Source organism: Xyrauchen texanus, chromosome 28 (genome assembly GCF_025860055.1).
Source record: "Xyrauchen texanus isolate HMW12.3.18 chromosome 28, RBS_HiC_50CHRs, whole genome shotgun sequence".
NCBI classification, from domain to species: domain Eukaryota; kingdom Metazoa; phylum Chordata; class Actinopteri; order Cypriniformes; family Catostomidae; genus Xyrauchen; species Xyrauchen texanus.
The window spans coordinates 22,555,027-22,575,322 of record NC_068303.1 but is presented as its reverse complement, the minus strand read 5'-3'; the positions used below and the strand labels follow the sequence as shown (position 1 = coordinate 22,575,322).

The 20,296-nt window shown below is 36.6% G+C and overlaps 1 protein-coding gene across 2 annotated transcripts in view; it reads left to right on the top strand.

The window, feature by feature from the left end:
* The first annotated feature begins 1,475 nt into the window (after positions 1-1,475).
* LOC127622341 (protein furry homolog-like) overlaps positions 1,476-20,296 on the top strand; it is a 163,094-nt gene continuing 144,273 nt past the window's right edge. For both annotated transcript variants that reach the window (XM_052096418.1, XM_052096417.1), the window contains exon 1: positions 1,476-2,211. In XM_052096418.1, coding sequence (XP_051952378.1) covers positions 1,992-2,211 — 220 coding nt within the window. In that variant the 5' untranslated portion in view covers positions 1,476-1,991. The remainder of the gene's footprint in view (positions 2,212-20,296) is intronic.

The window sequence follows — 20,296 nt, the reverse complement described above, 5'->3', positions numbered from 1 at the left end:
TATTTTGTGAGTGCTTCGTTTGAGGAGATAAATCAAATTAGGCTTGTATTAGGAGTGATTATCATGTTTACATATGTTTACTCACTTGTATGTGTCAGTATCTCACATTTGAAATGTTTGCATCAATGAGCAGCCAAGCAGAACTAACACACCATTTTAAACTAGTGTTGTCAAAAGTAACGGTACTTCTGTACCATGTCGATACCAAAATAAAAAAATGTAACAATACCAGTGTTTCTGTACCGAGCACCATCTCTATCTGGTACCAACACGCAACTGACACATGAGAGCTTTAAAATGCTCACATGCTTAATTTGAACATGTGCTCTGTTACTCCCTGTACGCTGAAATGGACAATTAATCTAATTTAAGTTGTGACATGTCCTAGTGTGATTTATTCAACCTCTAAAGGCTGCACACTTTAAATAAATCTGACCGCTCATCCACTAGAATGTGTTGCGAACTGTTTATACGGAAAAGTGAAGCTTCTGGTAAAAAACCCTTGTCATAATAAAAGCATGATTCAAAATTAAATCTAGATGCCTCAGTTGAAGAAATTGAATAAAATTATACTACAACTGTAGAGTAAAATTTAATATTCACTGTAGTAATAATAATAATAATAATAATAATATATCAAAATATCACAAGCAAGACAGCTGTTGAATAAAAGTTTGGCAAAAAAAAAAAATGCAATGACATGTTGAAAAGTTCTATTTTCACTTTTTAAAAGTTTTAAGAATTTATTGATTAGACATCAATAAACATTAGACATTTTGATGATGAAATGAAATTAAACTAATTATGAAACTATAATTATTAAAATAATTAGCAAATAATTAAAAATAACTGAACTTATATGTTCAATAGCATTTTTTTTGCTGTGGTATCAAACCTCAATTTCACTGGTATCGGTACCGACTACTTACATTTTGGTACCATGACAACACTTATTTATACGAATTCATCCATTACACTGATGCAAAGTGGAAGTGAAACAAGCTCTCCAGATGCGTGGTTGAGAGTATTTTTGATTGTCTCGTTGACATCATAACATCTGAGCTATTTTTTGTCCTACAGGAAGGGAAGTTGTGGTTAATGTTGTGTGTGATGTGAAGAGTAGCTCTAGTTTTCTGCCTGATAAAACTTATCTGAGTGCACCAGCTTGCTGAAGACCTTGCCTTACTTTTTTTTTTATTGTACAATCCCTCACCATCACTGAGAAATTAGTCTTTTCTTTCTCTTTCTGTCCCCCTCCCTCCCTTCTGAGAGGAGAAAAGTCTGGGTGTGGCCATAAGTAGCTGTGTTTTGATTGGCTGCTGTCCCAGGCGTATGTTATGTCCTGTTGGACACATTCTATCTCCGCCCAGATAACACTTGGCAGTCAACCTGAAAGAACCGCCTGCTGTCATCAAATAAACACATCAAAGTGATCTTTACGCTCGTTTTTTTCTTGTCGTCCATAATACATGAACCAACAGGTAGTGAGGTAGGTCTCTAGTTGATTCGGCTCAATATTTGAAGCAAATTGAACTTTTGGGTTGTTTTGGAAGAGCTTGCACACAGCTGGACTGTGGCATGTGGAATACAGGCAGGTGGAAGTACGCTCTACAATCTCCAGCTGCTGGATTTACAGGTGCTTGCTTGCTCCTCATTCCATTGGAGTTGAACAGTAGCATTTGTCTTCTTGGATCTCACAGCCGACAGCTACTGCACTACAACTGAAGAGCACTGTAATCATATGCATTTCATCTTTTTATTCTTGGTTCTTTGCATATATGGACCATTTTAGTTATAACTGACACTACAAGGAGTAACGTGGTGAAGTCAGTGTTTGACAGGCTGTGGTTTTGCCTGGGTGCAGGAGTAGTTCTGCAGTCGGTTGTCTATCTGGTAACAGACAACCTTATTCTTGAGAGGTGATGGTGGGTGGCAGAGCCGTCACTGTGAGCCCGCGCAGGCCCACGGAGTGAAAGTGTCTCAGTACAATCATGGAATTCCTCAAGAGCCTCGTTCCCACAGTCATCTCCGGGGATGGCGGGCTGTTGGCAACAGACTCTGGGGGAGCATGTCCACGGGAGACTGGCCCTCGCTTGCTGAGGATGAGACGTTTGGGGCTGCAGCCTTTTGCACAAGCCAATGAAGAGGAACAAGATGGATCCAGTCAGACCATCCGACCGGCTGTCCGTCTTCAACGGCATCGTGCCAAAGGTACTGACACGAATGAGGAAGGGACTGCAATTCAAACAGGATTTTAACAATAGTGCAGAGAGGGTTGTTTGTTTAGGAGGTGTGTGTGTGTGTTTGTTTGCAACTTTTTTGATAATCGTAAGGTGCTGTTATAAGATAACTCCCAGACAAAAGTAAACAAACACCTATTCTATGTAATCTGATACTGTTTGCAAAGTTTTAAGTTGGAACCCAGCCTTAATGTCAGTCAGCAGATGGACTAAAAGGAGAATTGATCAAATATCAGTTGTTACAATATTAGAATGCTTTTACATTTATAAATAAACCAATAAAATAAATAAATAAACCAATAAAATGGTCCTAATAAAATGCGAGACATGGTCTTTTGCTGTTGTAGCCAATCCGCTTCAAGGTTCGACGTGTTGTGCATTCTGTGATTCTATTCAGCACACTACAATTGTACAAAGGGGTTATCTGAGTTACTGTAGCCTTTCTGTCAGTTCGACCCAGTCTGTCCATTCTCTGTTGACCTCTCTCATCAACAAGGCATTTCTGTCTGTAGAACTGCCGCTCACTGAATGTTTTTGACATCATTCTGAGTAAACACTAGGGACTGTTGAGTGTGAAAATCCTAGGAGATAAGCAGGTACAGAAATACTCAAACCAGCCTGACTGGCACCAACAATCGTGCCACGATCTAAATCACCGATTTCAAATGTTTTCCCCATTCTGATGGTTGATGCGGACTTGGGCTGCAACTAATGATTATTTTGATAATCAATTAATCAAATGATTATTAGAACAATTATTTGACTTCTGCAATTATTGCAACAATTAATCATTAGCTCTTAACCGATTATTCAGCTTGTGCCCGACTTAAAAATGTAGTATTAAACATGCTTACTAACAATAGAGGATAAAATCATCTTTTAAAAATACCTTTAAATGACATTCACTGTTTTATCTTGTTTTCCATTTAAAATGTCTTAAAACAAGATACATGTACTTGAGAAGCAACATATAAGATATTTAGACTTGCTTTAAGAGAATGTATCTTAAATAAACAGTAAGTGTATTTTGTATATATGTATATTTAACTTGGTTATACTTCTGCGAGTTCAGTAAAGACAAAATATACACTTATATATTCTATAAAAGCAAGTCTAAATATCTTATATGCTGCTTCTCAGGTGAATGCATTTTTTTTAGATATTTAAAAATATTTGTGCTTTTAATATTATATTCAACATTCGTAGATAAAACAAATTTTCTTCTGCAGTTTAGTTTCTAAAGTTAATGTACATTGTTTTAAATGAGTTTTAGATATTTTGGGAAAACAAGCCAAAACAAATAAAAATAAACTTATTTTGTGAAGACTTCCTCTCTCACCTTTTTGATCACTTCAATCCATCTTTAACACACAAAAAACAAGTCTCTATTATTAATAAAGCTGCATATTGCCAATTTTCTTCACGATAAGAAATGCAGAGTGACATATATTATGAATCAATAAGTCGCAAGCCATCGCATTATAATCTAGCTGCAGCAAGCATGCGCGCTCGAGGGACCAGAGTCCCCATGACAGAGTGTGCATCAGCCGGGTGCAGTTTCAGTCTCTCCCCCTTAGATCGGGACATTCGAGCAACTCATAGAAGAGGCGCTGACCACACAGGGAAATGCCAGTTTCGGAGTTTGTAGTTAATTACATGATCTGCTTCCGTATTATTTGAACTTTAATAAAGCTATAACAAATTAAAACTGCATTTAAGATGTAACAAAGGGGTGTTTCCTTTAAAGAGCTCCGACTCCACTTATTACACAATGAGAGTGTTTCTGTATTTACTTATTTGATATTTTTGTATAATTACCTTGTACTTTGTGATCTACATCACCTGAAGCTGTTAGGAAGGTTTATAGTGCATCTGGACTGTGATCTGTGTAATTCTTCCTCTCTTCAGTCAGGCGTGAGTTGCAATGCTGCTCTCACGCAACATCATTACAGTTTAATGTGATCTCAGGTTACGTTAAATGAGATCAAACGACTATTCGATAATGAACATTTTTGTCTCCAATTTTTTATTGTCGACAACGCCGACTAATCGTATCAGCCCTACACACAAGTATCTTTTTTTCACAAGCCCAGCACACTGCAAGGTGACGTAGCTTAGTGATAGTAAATGGCACATATCGGTCATCCACGGTTTTAGATTGTCTGTTTTTTTTTTTTTCCCTCGCAGTTTAGAACGTAATTTGTATTTAAGGTTAGATGCATACAGAGTTTTGATTCTGATGGTATAAGTTTATAAGCTTTGATGACAGGTGTCATGCATCCGGTGCGGCCAAAATAATTTTCCACACGCAGTAATTTTCACCTCACATTTGCTTGCACTCTAGAGACCCGTTTTACATTGTAGCATGATGTTTTTTTTTCAGCAAATGAGCTCAACCTTTCCAACAGCGACAAATGTGACATTTTAAAAATACCTTGTGTGAATGTTATCTATGCGTTAGAAAGGGAATACGCGAATGGATGTTGAATGCTTGGAGGGGTACGCCACTGTAAAAAGTTTGGGAACCACTGCCAAAGTTGTTGCCTAATTTTGCTGAGAAAAATACTGTAGGTTGGTTAATTGATAGTCAAATATACAAACACAAAAAAACAAACTGAATGTGAAATCTTTGATTATTTAACCATTCTTCGTCACCATTTAATTTAATTATTTTTGCATTATATTTATTGCATCATATTATAGTATCTAAATGATGTATAGAATTCTTATTTTTATAAATACATTCCCTGCCTTCTCATTTGGTTGGATATTGGAAATATTAGTTCCTCTTTCACTTCACGCTGTAGCATTAGTGAGTAAAACACACGCTCTCTCGTCAGGCAAGAGATGAAAGGAGAATGAGGAAGAGGGCATGCATGCAGACTCAACAGGTACTACTATAAACACAGTTTACTCTGCAGTGATTTAATAAAGATTTTGAATTATCCCTCATCATGTTACCTCCATTATTATTATGATTGTTATGGCCGGTGGCGACTGAGAGGCCGCCACGGACGATAATAAAGACCGCACAAGCCGGTTTCCCTTTGCCATGCGTGGAGCACCATATACTGTATACAACATTTTCATATTCGCCACACCTCTCACACTTCATTCTTGCCTGCTAAATCAAGCACATTTTCTTACAACATTCTGCCAGCGTTCCTTACACTCCAGTGATGACATGACAGCAATACTCAAATCTTAAAGGAGCCGCACATCTTTTGCAACATTGGTGATGTTTATGTGACATGCCAAATTACAAGACGCCGATCGATCAGAGCATCCCTATAGAATAGTAAATGTAAAATGTCCAGATGCATTACAATAATGAACATTTGAAGGTAAAATGTGCTTTAGTGAGAAAGTACTGTCACAATGCAAAAATCAATTTGTTCCTAATGTAGGCTTAATTTTCCTTTATACAAAACGTAAATACCTTGTGTGTATTGATTTGGGGATAATATAACCAGGACATTTTCTTGATGTTTCATAAGAATCATCCATTGCATTGATAGAAAGAGCTTGTTTCACACATAAGCAATCTTATTCTTATTTAGAGTCAAAGTAACTCTCCATAGTGAGAAACTCATTTGAAGAGATCATAAACAGAAAAAATCGTATCCTGCAAAATAACATTGAGATGTCTTCATGGTGCATATTGCTGCTCTCTTAAGAGTGACATAAAGTATGTACCAAACCAAACTGAACCATGACCATAGAACCAGGATACAAACTGAAACGTGAGATATTTCAGCCATTACACCTATGTGTGCTATGTGCTACAAAACCTGACCTAGCAATGAGACTACACTTCCTTCTGTAATGTTAGAGGCCATCTGTATATGAACTGCCTGATATTCAAGAGTCAGGCCACACAGAAACATTTCAGCTGAATCACAACTCAGAATCCTCAGCAGCGCAATCTAGAGACTGCAGGACACCGCACAACTTGTCAGGAATAAGTGAATCTGTTAGAAATAGTGCAACAAACACTCACTCTGCAGGGAGAGAGACATTATTTCAAATTGGTGAAACCTAGTGTGTTAGAGAGAGAGGGACATTGGCTATACTAGCCTAACATTTCCAAGGATCGCTGAGACACTATCACACCCTCTATCACACACATGCGCATGAAAGAAAAACATGCACACAGAATTTTTTTCAACATAATTTACAGTACAGTTTAATTAAGTCTTTGTTCACATGACTGCAGTGATGAGAAGAGAGTTGTGTGAGAAAGAGGGTGTGGTTGAAATGCTACTGTGTCTATTTGAGTGCGTGATCACTGATTCCAGATCAGCATCCCTGTAAACCCCTTGAGGGGACGAATAATATACATCATACACTGCAGAGTCCACATATTGTTCCTCATCCAGCATACAGCTCATCTGCACCCAGCAACATCCAGAGCACAAACACAATTAACAAATCCACCATCAAAAACATCAATATCAACAACAGTGATTTGATGGAACACAAGCCTGTCAGAACATCAGTTTTGTAACACTGAATGGGACAGGTCTTTGATTTTGTCTCTAAAGCTGCCTTCCAGCTGAAGAAACAGGTTGAGCAGGGTAGGGCACAATCCAACAAACATAAAAAGATCCAACCAAACCAAAGAAAAACATTTTTCAATGCTGACTTGTTGTATATCTATTCAGAAACAATCAGAGCAATTAATGCGAACATGCCTCCTGAGCTTCAGGGATTAAAAATCAAAAAGTCATTTGATTATTTGTAAGTCTCTTCCTAGTTTCTGTGATATATTGCAGATAGATTCCCCTTGCAATAATTAAAGTGATAAGCTGAGTGTCTATGTATTTTAAAAGGATCACCTAGGCTCAAAAAGAGGCAGTGCAATGAAAGGTGGAAGCTAGTGGTTGTTGATTAGGACTGGTATTATTCACCAACGTAATCCACATCATCGAATACAGAAATACGTTGATTTGCATAACATGCAGTGCGTCGCAATGGAATAATTAAAATGGCAGCGCCCAGTTTAAGCATGGATTCCCCGAAGAACAAACTGCAGCTAAAAAATACTTGCCCATGGTGATCTAAAGCCTGGGAGTATTTTAGCCGGAGACCCAACGAGGTGGTGCTGTGTAAGATATGCAAATTGGAAAAGGCTTATCACAGCCGTACAGCCGCCTTGAAGCGAAAGCATCCCGGAGCGCTCGTCAAGACGGCAGCACCGTAAGTCCGGTTTACTTTTTGTCCCCACCCAAACATGATATAGTATTACAACACGTGTTTCTGTTAGTAGTAGTCACCTAAAATATATTTTCAAAATGTTTCCTCATAGCCCCCATGTTAAAAGTAATTTCTGCAACGCTGCTAACGTAAATTTATACCAAGCGTCATCTAATTTTGTTATTTGGCCGTTTTATATTTTCTGTTTACTTCAACGGCCATGCAGCCCACTACATTGCGAGTAAATTTCGCACTATGCGACCAAAAACGTCTGTTATTAGCCACTGGCAAGTCAATTTTAATAGCCAGTGAGTGCGGAGGAAAAAGCACTTGTGTCTCATTCACTTGAACTCCAAACATCTCAGGGAACCGCATCGCTGACGTCACAAAAGCAGCTCTCTTGAGAGTGTGTGAAGATGTACCACTTCTCAAGCGCTCTGATGATAATAATATAATAATCATTATTATCAAAATGTAATAAATAGAAGAATTGTATTCAAAGTGAAATTCCGACGAGGTGTGCGCAAAACTCACGTGAAAATATAAACAAGGTATAAACTGATTCGGTTTTTTTACGCAAACCGCTCCAGTTTCACTTTACGGCCATGTAATGTCAAATATCTGTGGTCATTGTGGGTTTATTCACGCAGTGTTAACATGCAAACAAACAGAGGAGATGCTCTATTTCTGTGGAGATGATCAAATGCAAGAAACAGAATCTCAAAGTCTTCTTCATGAGAAATAAGGGCTTGTGAGTTAACCAAAGAGCCTTAAAATAATGTGTGAAAGTGAAGAATTTAAGGCAGAAATATTTTACTATTGCATGATATAATATAATATAATATAATATAAAAGCTATACGGGTTAGCTGGGTTACAAAAGAAGCAAAAGAAAATAAAACGTTGAAAGTCCAATGGATTAGAAGTAAACCGGACAAATAAGAGATATATTTTAGTTATTTAGACATATTTTGATAATTAAAATATTATTTTAATTATTTTATAATTTTATTTGACTGTCATTCATACGTTTTTGAAGCCTGAAAAGTAAATCATATGACCCAATCTAAATTTGTATAAATGACTTTTATACAATAAATGGCATGAAGCACACATGGTGAATTTGTATGGTAATTAATCATCATATTCGTGAAACCTAAAACAGACAATTAATCATAGTCATAATCACAATCATTTGTTTGACAATTAATTGTCAGCCAAATTTCACAATCGTGACCCCTAATTTTCATTATTAGGTTCCTACCTTGTGAATGTAGTTACAAATGTTTAATTTACTGAGAGTTGATAAAGAATGCACAAGTTTTAGTTATTCCTGTTAGAAAAACATTTAAGTGTTACTCAAATAGCTGTAATTGTACTGTAAAATAATGTTATGTTGGACTACTAAACTCAAGGTTGCACAATGTTTTTATATTCCCCCTGAAAGTGACTTGAATTTTACATTTTGTTTAATTTATTTTGTTGTTGGATTGCTAAATGTAGATTGCACTTTCCTTTTACTACATTATCTACATTAATGTCTAATTTTATTGCATTTTACATAGACTGAAACAGATAACATTTGTCATAACCTCAAGTAAATTATATGTTACTTTTTCAGTACCCTTAAGTCTGCGTTTTGTAAATCACAGAGAGATTCATAATCTTTATTCGAAGAAAAAAAAATGATGATTCTGAATTAATCCAGAATCATGCATCTCTAAACCCCATAATGTTTTCCTTTAAAAATTAAAGGAATTTAACATTATATAACTATTGAATGAAACCCCTAATACATTGTAAATATGACTGGATGAGCCATATTTGAAGGCATCATAAAATATTTGCACAGTTGCACAACTGTGGTCGACGGTATGACCGCACATTAGTTCAGCTCTACATCAATGCTTCAAGTCGCTGGCAGCATTGCTTGGCAGCAAAGATGTGCAACATGGCACAGTACGTCAAAACTAAGTCGCTCCCATTACAAACAACAAAGCTGTCTACAGTGGAAGCATCTCCTGTAACAGTTTAAGGAGTCAGCTAAAGTTTTCTGATTGTGATGGACTTATTTGCGCTACGTATATATGAAATAGCACAAACCATACTGGTTAGCACATTTCTACCTTTGCAAATTATATACCATCATACCACCCAGTCCAAACTATATCAGAAGCACACTTTCAATAAGAGAGACTGGGTGGAGAATGGAGGTTTACACATACATACACACAATTAGAAACATGATCGTGTCCCGGCAGGTACATATAAAACCCAAATTCTCGCCCGCACACTCAAGACTCATCAATTTGGGAATAATGAGGTGTGGTTTGGGTGCAGTGTAAAACACACACACACACACACACACACACACATACACAGACATACACCGACTGCATTTTCACTCATCAGCATACTGAGAGAAGCTCTGTGTTCAACCTTCGAAGGATACAGAAAAAACTTGATCCACTTGCGCTAGTGTTGTCTGTCATATTTGAATGTGTGGTGGTCAATTTGCATTTTGAATGCAGTCACATGCAATGATGCAAGATCACACTCCCCACACTGTTCTCCTGTAACCAAAGAGCTGACATACCAAGAAGAGTGGTCAGAGCTTTATCACCCAAGAATGAACACACAAAGATCCTCATTTATCCCTGTATGACCCTGTAAAATGGACAGGAAGATATACTACTGAAATTTTATTGTGTTTAGACACATGCAGCCAAGCCATGAGCGTGTCTACAAACAGTAGAATGAATGTGTTCCTGGTTAAATTAATTTCTCTGGCAGTACCACAGCATACATAGCATTAAAGTCAACATGAAACATGATAGTTCACAAACAATTTCACTTTTCGCAATGCAACGTTATAAAACAGTATATTGGGCGGGGACTTGGTTTTAACCATTGGGAATTAACTGGATTGTGAAAGTGGTCTCAATATGACACAGGTTTGGAGGAGATTAATTAAAGAGGGGTTTGTGAGGTCAGTTTGAAATAACATGTACTGATGAATCATTCACAATAAAACCAGGAACTTAAAGGGTCAATTTAATTTCAGATCGAATCTATAAAGACCACAGTATTTTCTCCAGTAATCATCTGCATGAACACTTTGCCATCCTCCTTGTTCTGCATATACTGTATGTTAGAACCTCACAGATATTTTGTCTTCATGTGTAAAACATTGTTTTGAACTTGGCTCTCAAAGCTCAGAATTGGGAATATTTATGCTAACAGTGACTTACTGAGATACATTCATCATCGTAGTCATGTTACAAAACAATGTTGTTCTGGTTCAATGTCAAAAGAGGGTCATGAAATAGTCTTAAAGCATGAAATAAGTTTGTCATTAAATATAAGCACAGATCTGCTTCAGATCCATGTAAAAAAAAAGAAAGGAGGAAAGATAGAGGTTGGAAGAATGGTTTGAATTAAGAGTGGTGGTATGTTTATTAGTTGCATTACATTAGATGTTTGTGAATGAGAATACGTTATTAGTATCTTTTACAGTATAGCCCATTTATGCACAGATTTTTCTTATAGCCCATTTTTCACAGGTTAAAATTATTTGCACAAGAAACATTCATAGAAACATACTGTGCAGTTATTTTCCTTGGGCAAATATCTCTTTATAGAAACTACAATAGAAACCTACAATCACATAGCACTTTATTAGGAAAACCTGTACACCTATTTATTCATGCGATTAACTAATCAGTCATTTGTGAGTAGATCACAAAGTACAAGGTAATTATACAAAAATATCAAATAAGTAAATACAGAAACACTCTCATTGTGTAATAAGTGGAGTCGGAGCTCTTTAAAGGAAACACCCCTTTGTTACATCTTAAATGCAGTTTTAATTTGTTATAGCTTTATTAAAGTTCAAATAATACGGAAGCAGATCATGTAATTAACTACAAACTCCGAAACTGGCATTTCCCTGTGTGGTCAGCGCCTCTTCTATGAGTTGCGCGAATGTCCCGATCTAAGGGGGAGAGATTGAAACTGCACCCGGCTGATGCACACTCTGTCATGGGGACTCTGGTCCCTCGAGCGCGCATGCTTGCTGCAGCTAGATTATAATGCGATGGCTTGCGACTTATTGATTCATAATATATGTCACTCTGCATTTCTTATCGTGAAGAAAATTGGCAATATGCAGCTTTATTAATAAAAGGGAGTTTGTTTTTTTGTGAGTTAATGATTGATTGTGAACAGAAGTGAACAGAAAGGTGAGAGAGGAAGTCTTCACCCAATTATACACTGCAACAAAATACATTTATGATTTTTTTTTCTTGCTTTCCAAAAACAAACATATAAACTAAATTAAAACAAATGTACATTTACTTTATAAACTATACTGCAGAAGAAAAAAATTGTTATCCGAGAATGTTGAAAATAATATTAAAAACACAAATATTTTTAAATATCTAAAAATCCTTTAAATAAAAGATGCAGCATATAAGATATTTAGACTTGCTTTTATAGAATATATCTTGAATATAAGTGTATATTTTGTCTTTACTGCACTCGCAGAAGTATAACCAAGTTAAATATACATATATACAAAATACACTTACTATTTATTTAAGATACATTCTCTTAAAGCAAGTCTAAATATCTTATATGTTGCTTCTCCGGTAGATTTATCTTGTTTTAAGACATTTTTAAATGGAAAACAAGACAAAAACACTTGATAACAATTGTTTTTGTGCAGTGAATTTCTTTACTGAATTAAACTTAATAAAAAGCATTTTTCCCTTTAATTCAGTGAATGTCATTTAAAGGTATTTTAAAAAAATGATTTTGTCCTCTTTATTGTTAGCAAGAACGTTTAATACAACCTTTTATGTCAGGGCACAATCTGAATAATCGGTTAAGAGCTAATGATTAATCGTTGCAGTAATCGCAGAATAGTCGATTAATTGTTCTAATAATCGTTAGATTAACCAATTATCAAAATAATAGTTTGTTGCAGCCCTACTTGTGTGATGCACGATGCATGAGTAGATACATTTTTTAACTGCAAAAGATTATATGTTTATTTCATTGCATATTTATCTGACCTCTTATGACTAGTGTATCTATACTAGATGGCACAACAGTTATTTTTGCCTATGACAAATACATGAACTGGGTTTCAATGTTATTTTAGACTGTGATGAAATTAAAAGAATGGTAAATCTTAGGATTTTATTTGCATACCTCCATTGTCACCTCACGTACCCAAGTTTGGGAAACACTGAACTATGGTATTACCAGCAGGGATGCTCAGTAAACGGTGACTCTGAGCAGGAATCTTAAAATAAACAAAAATCAGAGCTCCTGATAAAAGGTTAATGTTTGGGATCGGTATCAGCCGATCAGATGACAAGAAAATTTGTAATCGTTTTGGCTGTAAAACCCTGATTGTAGCACCCCTGCTATCCCTGTTGGCGCTGTTCTGAGGCGACAAGCAGCTATAGCTCGTGTCCGTGTTTTTGTGTTTTAAACGTCTTTTAGGGTTTAATTCCTCTTCGTGGTGTGCTGTTTAATGTTGTCTGAACATTGCTGAATATCTGTTGAATATCTGAAGGATGGAAGTCACTTTTTACGCCCTATTTTTACTGACTGTTTTAAACTTCGTTTGGAGCGATCAGCAGCACACGTTCCGATACACCCGCGAATTCCTATTGGGATTACAATGGTGCTATCCTGCCGTGACGGACTTCAACATCAATTCACTGGCTGGGAATTTGCCTCTGGAATTACTTACTGGCAGAAACATTGACTTTACAAAACAAGGCCAAACCAGGAAGCGGGGGAAAAGGGGTGGTTTGAAACAGCGAACCAGGAAGCTATTGAGCAGGAATCGCATCCCCTTGCCTTCGGTTATACTGGCTAATGTGCGGTCCCTCAGGAATAAGATTGAGGAATTACGTGCAAATGTCTTACATCTGCGGGACTACAGGGATGCGTGTCTTATGGCTTTTACAGAGACTTGGCTCACGGAGTCGGATTCAGACTCGGCACTGGATATCAGCGGCTTTGGAGCCCCTCTACGCCTGGATCGGGACAGTGAGGTGACACATAAAACGATGGGTGGAGGGGTCTGTCTATACATAAATCGGAGATGGTGTAGCAATGTTACTGTGAGAGAGCGGATTTGTCACTCTGACATCGAACTGTTGTCTGTGTCACTACGGCCGTACTACCTCCCCAGAGAGTTCCCACAGATTTTTGTGACTGTGGCTTATATCCACCCCAAAGCTGACGCCAAGTCCGCCGCGGACATTGTTTTTAAAACCGTAAACAAACTTCAGTCTATTTCCCTGGTGCTCCTAATTTTATTCTTGGCGATTTTAATCATTGTAACCTAAAGAAAACACTGTACAGTTTTTATCAGTATGTAAAATGTCCCACACGTCGTAACAATACTTTAGACCTGTGCTACGGCTCCATTAAAGGCGCATATACGTCCAAGGCGGGGCCAGCGCTGGGTTCCTCTGACCACAACTCTGTCCACCTCTTACCCACCTACACCTCGTTGTTGAGGAGGGAGAAACCTGTTAGAAAACAGGTGAAGGTCTGGACGGAGGACAGCTCTTCAGCGCTACAAGCCTGCTTTGAGTGCACAGATTGGACAGTGTTTCAGGACTCCTGTTCTGATATTGATGAACTTACTGACGTTGTCTGTAGTTACATCTCTTTTTGCAAAGACTCTGTTCTCCCAACTAGGGAAGTTAAGGTGTTTCCAAACAACAAACAGTGGTTCTCTAAGGACATTAAGGATTTACTAATCAAACGAAAAACTGTTTTTAATGAAGGTGATGTGTATGGAGAGAGGGCTGTGAAAAAAGAGATTAGGGCTGAAATTAAAAAGGCTAAATTAAGGTATAAGGAAAAAATTGAGGCAGATTTGAGAAGTAATAATTTAAAGAAAACCTGGAATGGTATGAAAACACTGATTGGGTCTAATGATAAAGCTAACAGAGTTGTCCTGGATGGTTTTTCATCTGATAAACATTTGGCTGATGAATTCAATGTATTCTATTCAGCGATTTAACAAATTGGATTATGATGATGAAATGGAGGGTTTAAGGGCTATTACACAGGCAGCTCCATCAATTACTGTGGACAGTAGTACTGTGGCTAACATATTTAGGCACACCAGATCAAAAAGTCCGGGGCCAGATGAGATTTGTGGGCAATTATTAAGAACATGTGCAGATCAACTCTGTCTTATCTTCCAGTACATTTTTAATTTGTCCTTATCACAACAAAGAGTTCCTAGAAGTTGGAAGCATTCTATTATTGTGCCTTTAGCCAAGTGCAGCTCCCCAAAATCCTTGAATGATTTTAAACCTGTAGCCTTGACCTCATTGGTCATGAAAAGCTTTGAGAAAATTATCAAAGAGGCTGTCTTACTGCAGGTTGGAGATCAGTTAGATCCACTGCAGTTTGCATATAGGTCTGGCAGGGGTGTGGAGGATGCTGTGATCACACTACTGCACTTTATTTTTAGCCATCTGGATAGAGCAAAAACTCATGTCAGACTTTTATTTGTTGATTTTACTTCTGCTTTTAACACTATTCAGCCCCTTTTGCTCGCTGAAAGACTGATTGCAGATTTTAACCTGGATTTGAATTTGGTGGGCTGGTTATTGGATTTTTTAACAGATAGATCTCAGCGGGTGAGGGCAAACAGCACCCTATCTGAAGTCACTTTTACATCTACTGGTTCCCCCCAAGGATGCTGTCTGTCTCCTCTCCTGTACATCCTGTATACAAACCAGTGTCGCAGTTTGTACCAAGATAGATACATACTTAAGTTTGCTGATGATTCTGTTATTGTCAGCTTGCTATCAGGGAATGAGCGGGACCATGGGCCAGTCCTTAGTGACTTTGTAGAGTGGTGTGATAGTTCATCTTTACAGCTGAAAGTATCTAAAACGAAGGATATGATCATTGACTTTCGCAGGTCACCACCTTCCCCTACAGTCACGGTTATTAAGGGCATGGATATTGAGCCCGTGGAGACATACAAATATCTTGGAGTCATTCTAGATAACAAACTGTGTTTTGAACCGTTGGTTGATGCTGTCTCAAAGAAATTCCAACAAAGAATGTACTTTCTTAGGAAAATGAATACTTTTAATGTTTCAGTCAGACATGATGATTCTGTTTTATCGTGCTTTTATTGAATCGGTTTTATCTTTCTGCATATCTGCTTGGTTTGGAAGCCTCTCCTGACAAATAAAAACAGACTTGGTAGTCTGGTCAAAGTGGCGAGCAAGATTTCCAGGGGAAGTCAGGCTCAACCAGGGGAGTTATACATAAAACAGGTACAGAGGAAAGTTAGAGCTATAGCTCATTCACAGGATCATCCCCTTAGAACAGAGTTTGAGCTTTTGCCCTCTGAGCTGCGTTATCGAAGTTCCTAGATGCAGAACAAAGAGGATGCACATATCTTTCATTTCGGCAGCTGTGAGGCACCTTAATGGCAATTAGCACTTCATATTAACTTGCACAAGTTGCATTTTTGCACTTGACGGTGTCCTGTATTTTACTTATTTATTTATTATACATTATGTATATTGGGCGCTAATGTGAATTCCTTCTTTGCTGGTTGGTTTGTTGGTGAGTGTTGTTGTATGTTATGTGTTTTATGTTGAGCATTGCTGCAAATTCAATTTCCCCTTGTGGGACAATAAAGGTACTTTGAACTTTGAACTTTGAACTGTTTTCAAAAATTATTCACATTACCATAACAAAAAATATGATGTTCAGTGAAATCTGTGTAAATTAAATGCAGTACCAAAGGTGTGCTACTATTAAGTATAAATTTAAATAAATATATCATTTTGTTTCACATTGCGTTAATAAGAATATTTTTAAATATAGTTAGATGTGAGATAAATCACAGTTCAAGCTTTAATGCTAAACATGGGTAGCAAAAGTATGGTTCACTTTTTTTCAATGGTAACCGTGTCACTAATAGCTCAACATAAACATTTACTTGTTAATCATTTTAGTTGATTAACAAGTTCCATACAAGTTTATGAGGACAGTAAGTCCAAGTTTTGGTGTAGCTTTCCAGCTTTTTAATCTGTTGTCTGCACTTTTGCAATTTTGCAACGTGGGAGTTTCAGTTTAAAAGTTGCAATGTACAAGGGAACCTGCTTTGCTCTGTTCGATAAAACCTTCTGCCAATAGTACAACCTCAGATAGAATTACTGTTCATATCGATCAGTCTCTCTTTTCCCTCTCCTCTATTCTTTTTTGGCTCTCCTTTTCCCCATGCTGGGTGCTGTAATGCACAGTACAGGAAATTCACTCTCACCGTGGCCTCATGGGATTGCAGGCCCTTCCACCGACTGTCTGTCTATCAGTGTCTCTGCCCTGCTCACTGTCCAAAAGCACTTACAGTCTCTCTCCTCCTGTAACATCAGCAGTTGATCCCTGAATAGAGCTTGTTTACTTAATCTTCCTATCAGTTGTTTGTATTAGATTTGAAAAGGGGTGTGTTTCTGATCTGGATCAGAATCCAGATTTAGTTACTGTTTGTGACTATCCATGCAGTTACATTATATTAAATAACTTTTTTTACCTTAACCCTCTGGGGTCTGAGGGTGTTTTGGGCCCTGGAGAAGTTTTGACATGCCTTGACATTTGTGCTTTTTTTCAGTTCTTAAAACACATGAATGGCTACAGTCTGATAACACTGTATTCAGCACAAACTGGGCTACAATAATATGGGAGCAACATGTATGTACATGTTTGTATTTTTGAGAAAATTACGTTTATGCATGGTTTTTGAAAAATAACATTTTTAAGTCATTGAAATTAAGCCATATAACACATTCTAAACATTTGTCCAACTGGATAGAGAACTGGATCTTGTAGCCTATAGTTTTTGCTACAAAATGATGTGAAAACCCTCCTTATCACTCATTCATACAAAACAATATAGTAATTTAACTTGTGTAAGACACTTTTAGTGTTAGAAAGGTCATATGCGAGGAGGCATGAATGATCATGAATATTGATTGTAATTCACACATGAGGAGACAAAAGACCCTCCCCTGGGCCTATCAATGAGGAATGTGACAGAAAGAGAATGAATGCGTGGAGACTTAATGATCAAAATCAAGTTTTAAGTTAAAATAAGTAATCTTACTATACCGTTTCTTTACATAAAGACCTCACTTAATTTTAGACCTACACTACCGTTTAAAAGAAGTCTCTTCTGTTCACCAAGACGACATTTATTTGATCCAAAATACAGTAAAAACAGTGATGTTTTGAACTATTTTTACAATTTAAAAGAACAGTTTTCTATTTGAATATATTGTTAAATGCAAGTTGTGATCAAAGCATCATTTCTGCAGTCTTCAGTGTCACATTCAGAAATCATTATAATATGCTGATTTTCTAATATGTGTATATGATTAGTTACATCACATTTGACACATTTAAACCCTAACACATATTTGCAAGCTTGTTGATGATAATGAGGCAGCATAAACACTAGTTAAAATATAATCTAAACATTCATATTATTTTTTATATCATATTACATATCATATTTATATCATACAATTTAAATACCCGCTTTAGCTGAAACAGCATTTAAATGTAACTAAAACTGGGATATATTTAAAATTTCAGAGGGTTAATGACAAACTCACAACATTCCTGTTTTGATTAGCAGGATCCAACAGTTACATCTATAAAGCATCATTTATAAAAGTTCAAATAAGAATGGGAAGAGATTGAATCTTCAGAAATGTTCATTATACATTTTAAAAAAAGTTTTTTTTTGTTTTCTGAGCTAAAGAATCAAAATGCACGATTACCATTGTTGTTAGATTTTAACCTTGTGCAACATTGTATTTTGGCTTTGCTATACGCATTGCATAATTTAAATTAATTTAAGGGTTAAACTTAAATTAAAACACAAACAGCATGAAGTGCTACTACGAACGCAGAGCCAACAAAAGTGCCTTTTGATATGGTGATTAAAAAATATTTTTGTCACGTGTTATTGCGCTAATAAACATGATGTCCATATACTTGGATTTTGGGACATTATTCCCTCAAAAGTTGATAAAAACATGTTAGTTATTTTTAATAACTTTCAACATAAACACATCTGTGGGTCATTTTGGTTCATTTTTATATAATTGTTGTTATTTTATTTGAATCACGGTACAATACGGTTCTATTCATTAACATTATTAAATGCATTCCTATATTCACTGCGCATTTTCTCACTGAGAATCAATGGGCTCAATCAATGGGAAAATATTTGCTTTCAGAGGCTTTATAAAGGATTAGGATAAAAATAAGGTGCATTTCAAACTGTTCTGAGACCAGTTCAGTCAGAGAGCACACTGAAGGTTAAGTCATTCACTAAATAGGGAGCAAGGGGGAATAGCTCTCTATTAAGCCAATTGCATTCACTCCTAAAATCCAACCAAAAGTTCAGTTTCAGTTCATGTATACTTATTGTCCTGTCAAAATGCCTTTATTTTCATCTTAAGAAAACAAAACAATATGTAACAATATAATGTTTATCATTTTCCAAACAAAGCCTTCCACAGTACAAAGATAGAATTGCACTAAAATAACGTCTAAGAGGGAGTTTGACTAATTTAAAGATCTAGTCCTCCCATAGGTTTTATATTAATTGAAATCGGGCATTAAATATCTTCAACTCTCATTCTCCACAATATTAATCTGTCAATAGACTCTGGCTATCTGCTTTCTTACAGCAAACCTGAATTCGCATCAGGGCGGCAACGCCAGTGCCGTGGTGATATCCACATGAAGATCATTTGCATACAAAAATGTCTCATTCTGCATTTCGTGATAGAGATAGGCTTCTGTGGTAATTAAAATCACCTTACACAGGTGGAAAAAGACTTGATTTTTCTTGAAGTCCCTTCTGGGCTTGTTTTGTACATCAAATAGTGTTACAAGCTACTTCTTCATTTTATCACAGATGCGCTGTTGTGTGTGCATAGATTGTTTTATTTATTTAGAAAACATCCTCCACGGCTCTATCATAGGAGAGATCATAACAGTCAACTATCGTGTTACCATATAATGTCCATGGCTTATAGGCTCACCTTGGTAAAAAGGCTCTGTTGTGCATCAATGTAATGACTCCGGGTGGAAAGATTACAAAGTTTCCGCCCTTCAAACTAGTGTTTATGCTGGTGTATTAACGGTAAATGCATTAATTGCGATTGAGAAAAGTTCATCCGTTAAACTTTAAAAATGAATCGCATTAACGTGTTGGTTCTGACAGCTCTAATAATTTTATTTTAACGTGGTTTGCAATGATTGGATGATTCTGGCCATTATTTTGAATCAGAATTAATCAAATTTCTGATGAAATATCTTTAATGTCTCAAAAATATAAATAACCAACACTCATGCAAACATAATAAACAGTTTGATAAAATAAACTTTCTATAGCTTGGTATTATTTATAATTTCACAACTTAGTCCTGCTGTCCACATATTTGGACATCAGTTTCTAGGAAAACTATTTGCTCTTGAATTTGTTTTATTTATTAATTATTTATAAAAATGTTTGCTTGTTTATTAGGTCCTACTAGTTAAAAAAACAAAACAAAAAGGGAAATAGAAAATGCACACAGTAGTCACGCTCTGGTCTCAGGAGGATAAACTATGTTCTTTGATCATAATCTTGATCAACCGTATTGGAGATTTCGGTCTTTCCCCATTCAAGTAGATAGGAGCTACACTATTATGTCACTTGTATCCATCGAAAAATAGCTGCCTGGTAGTGTTCCCAAGATGGCCGCCGAGTAGACTGACGTGCCATAAAAGGGACTTTGA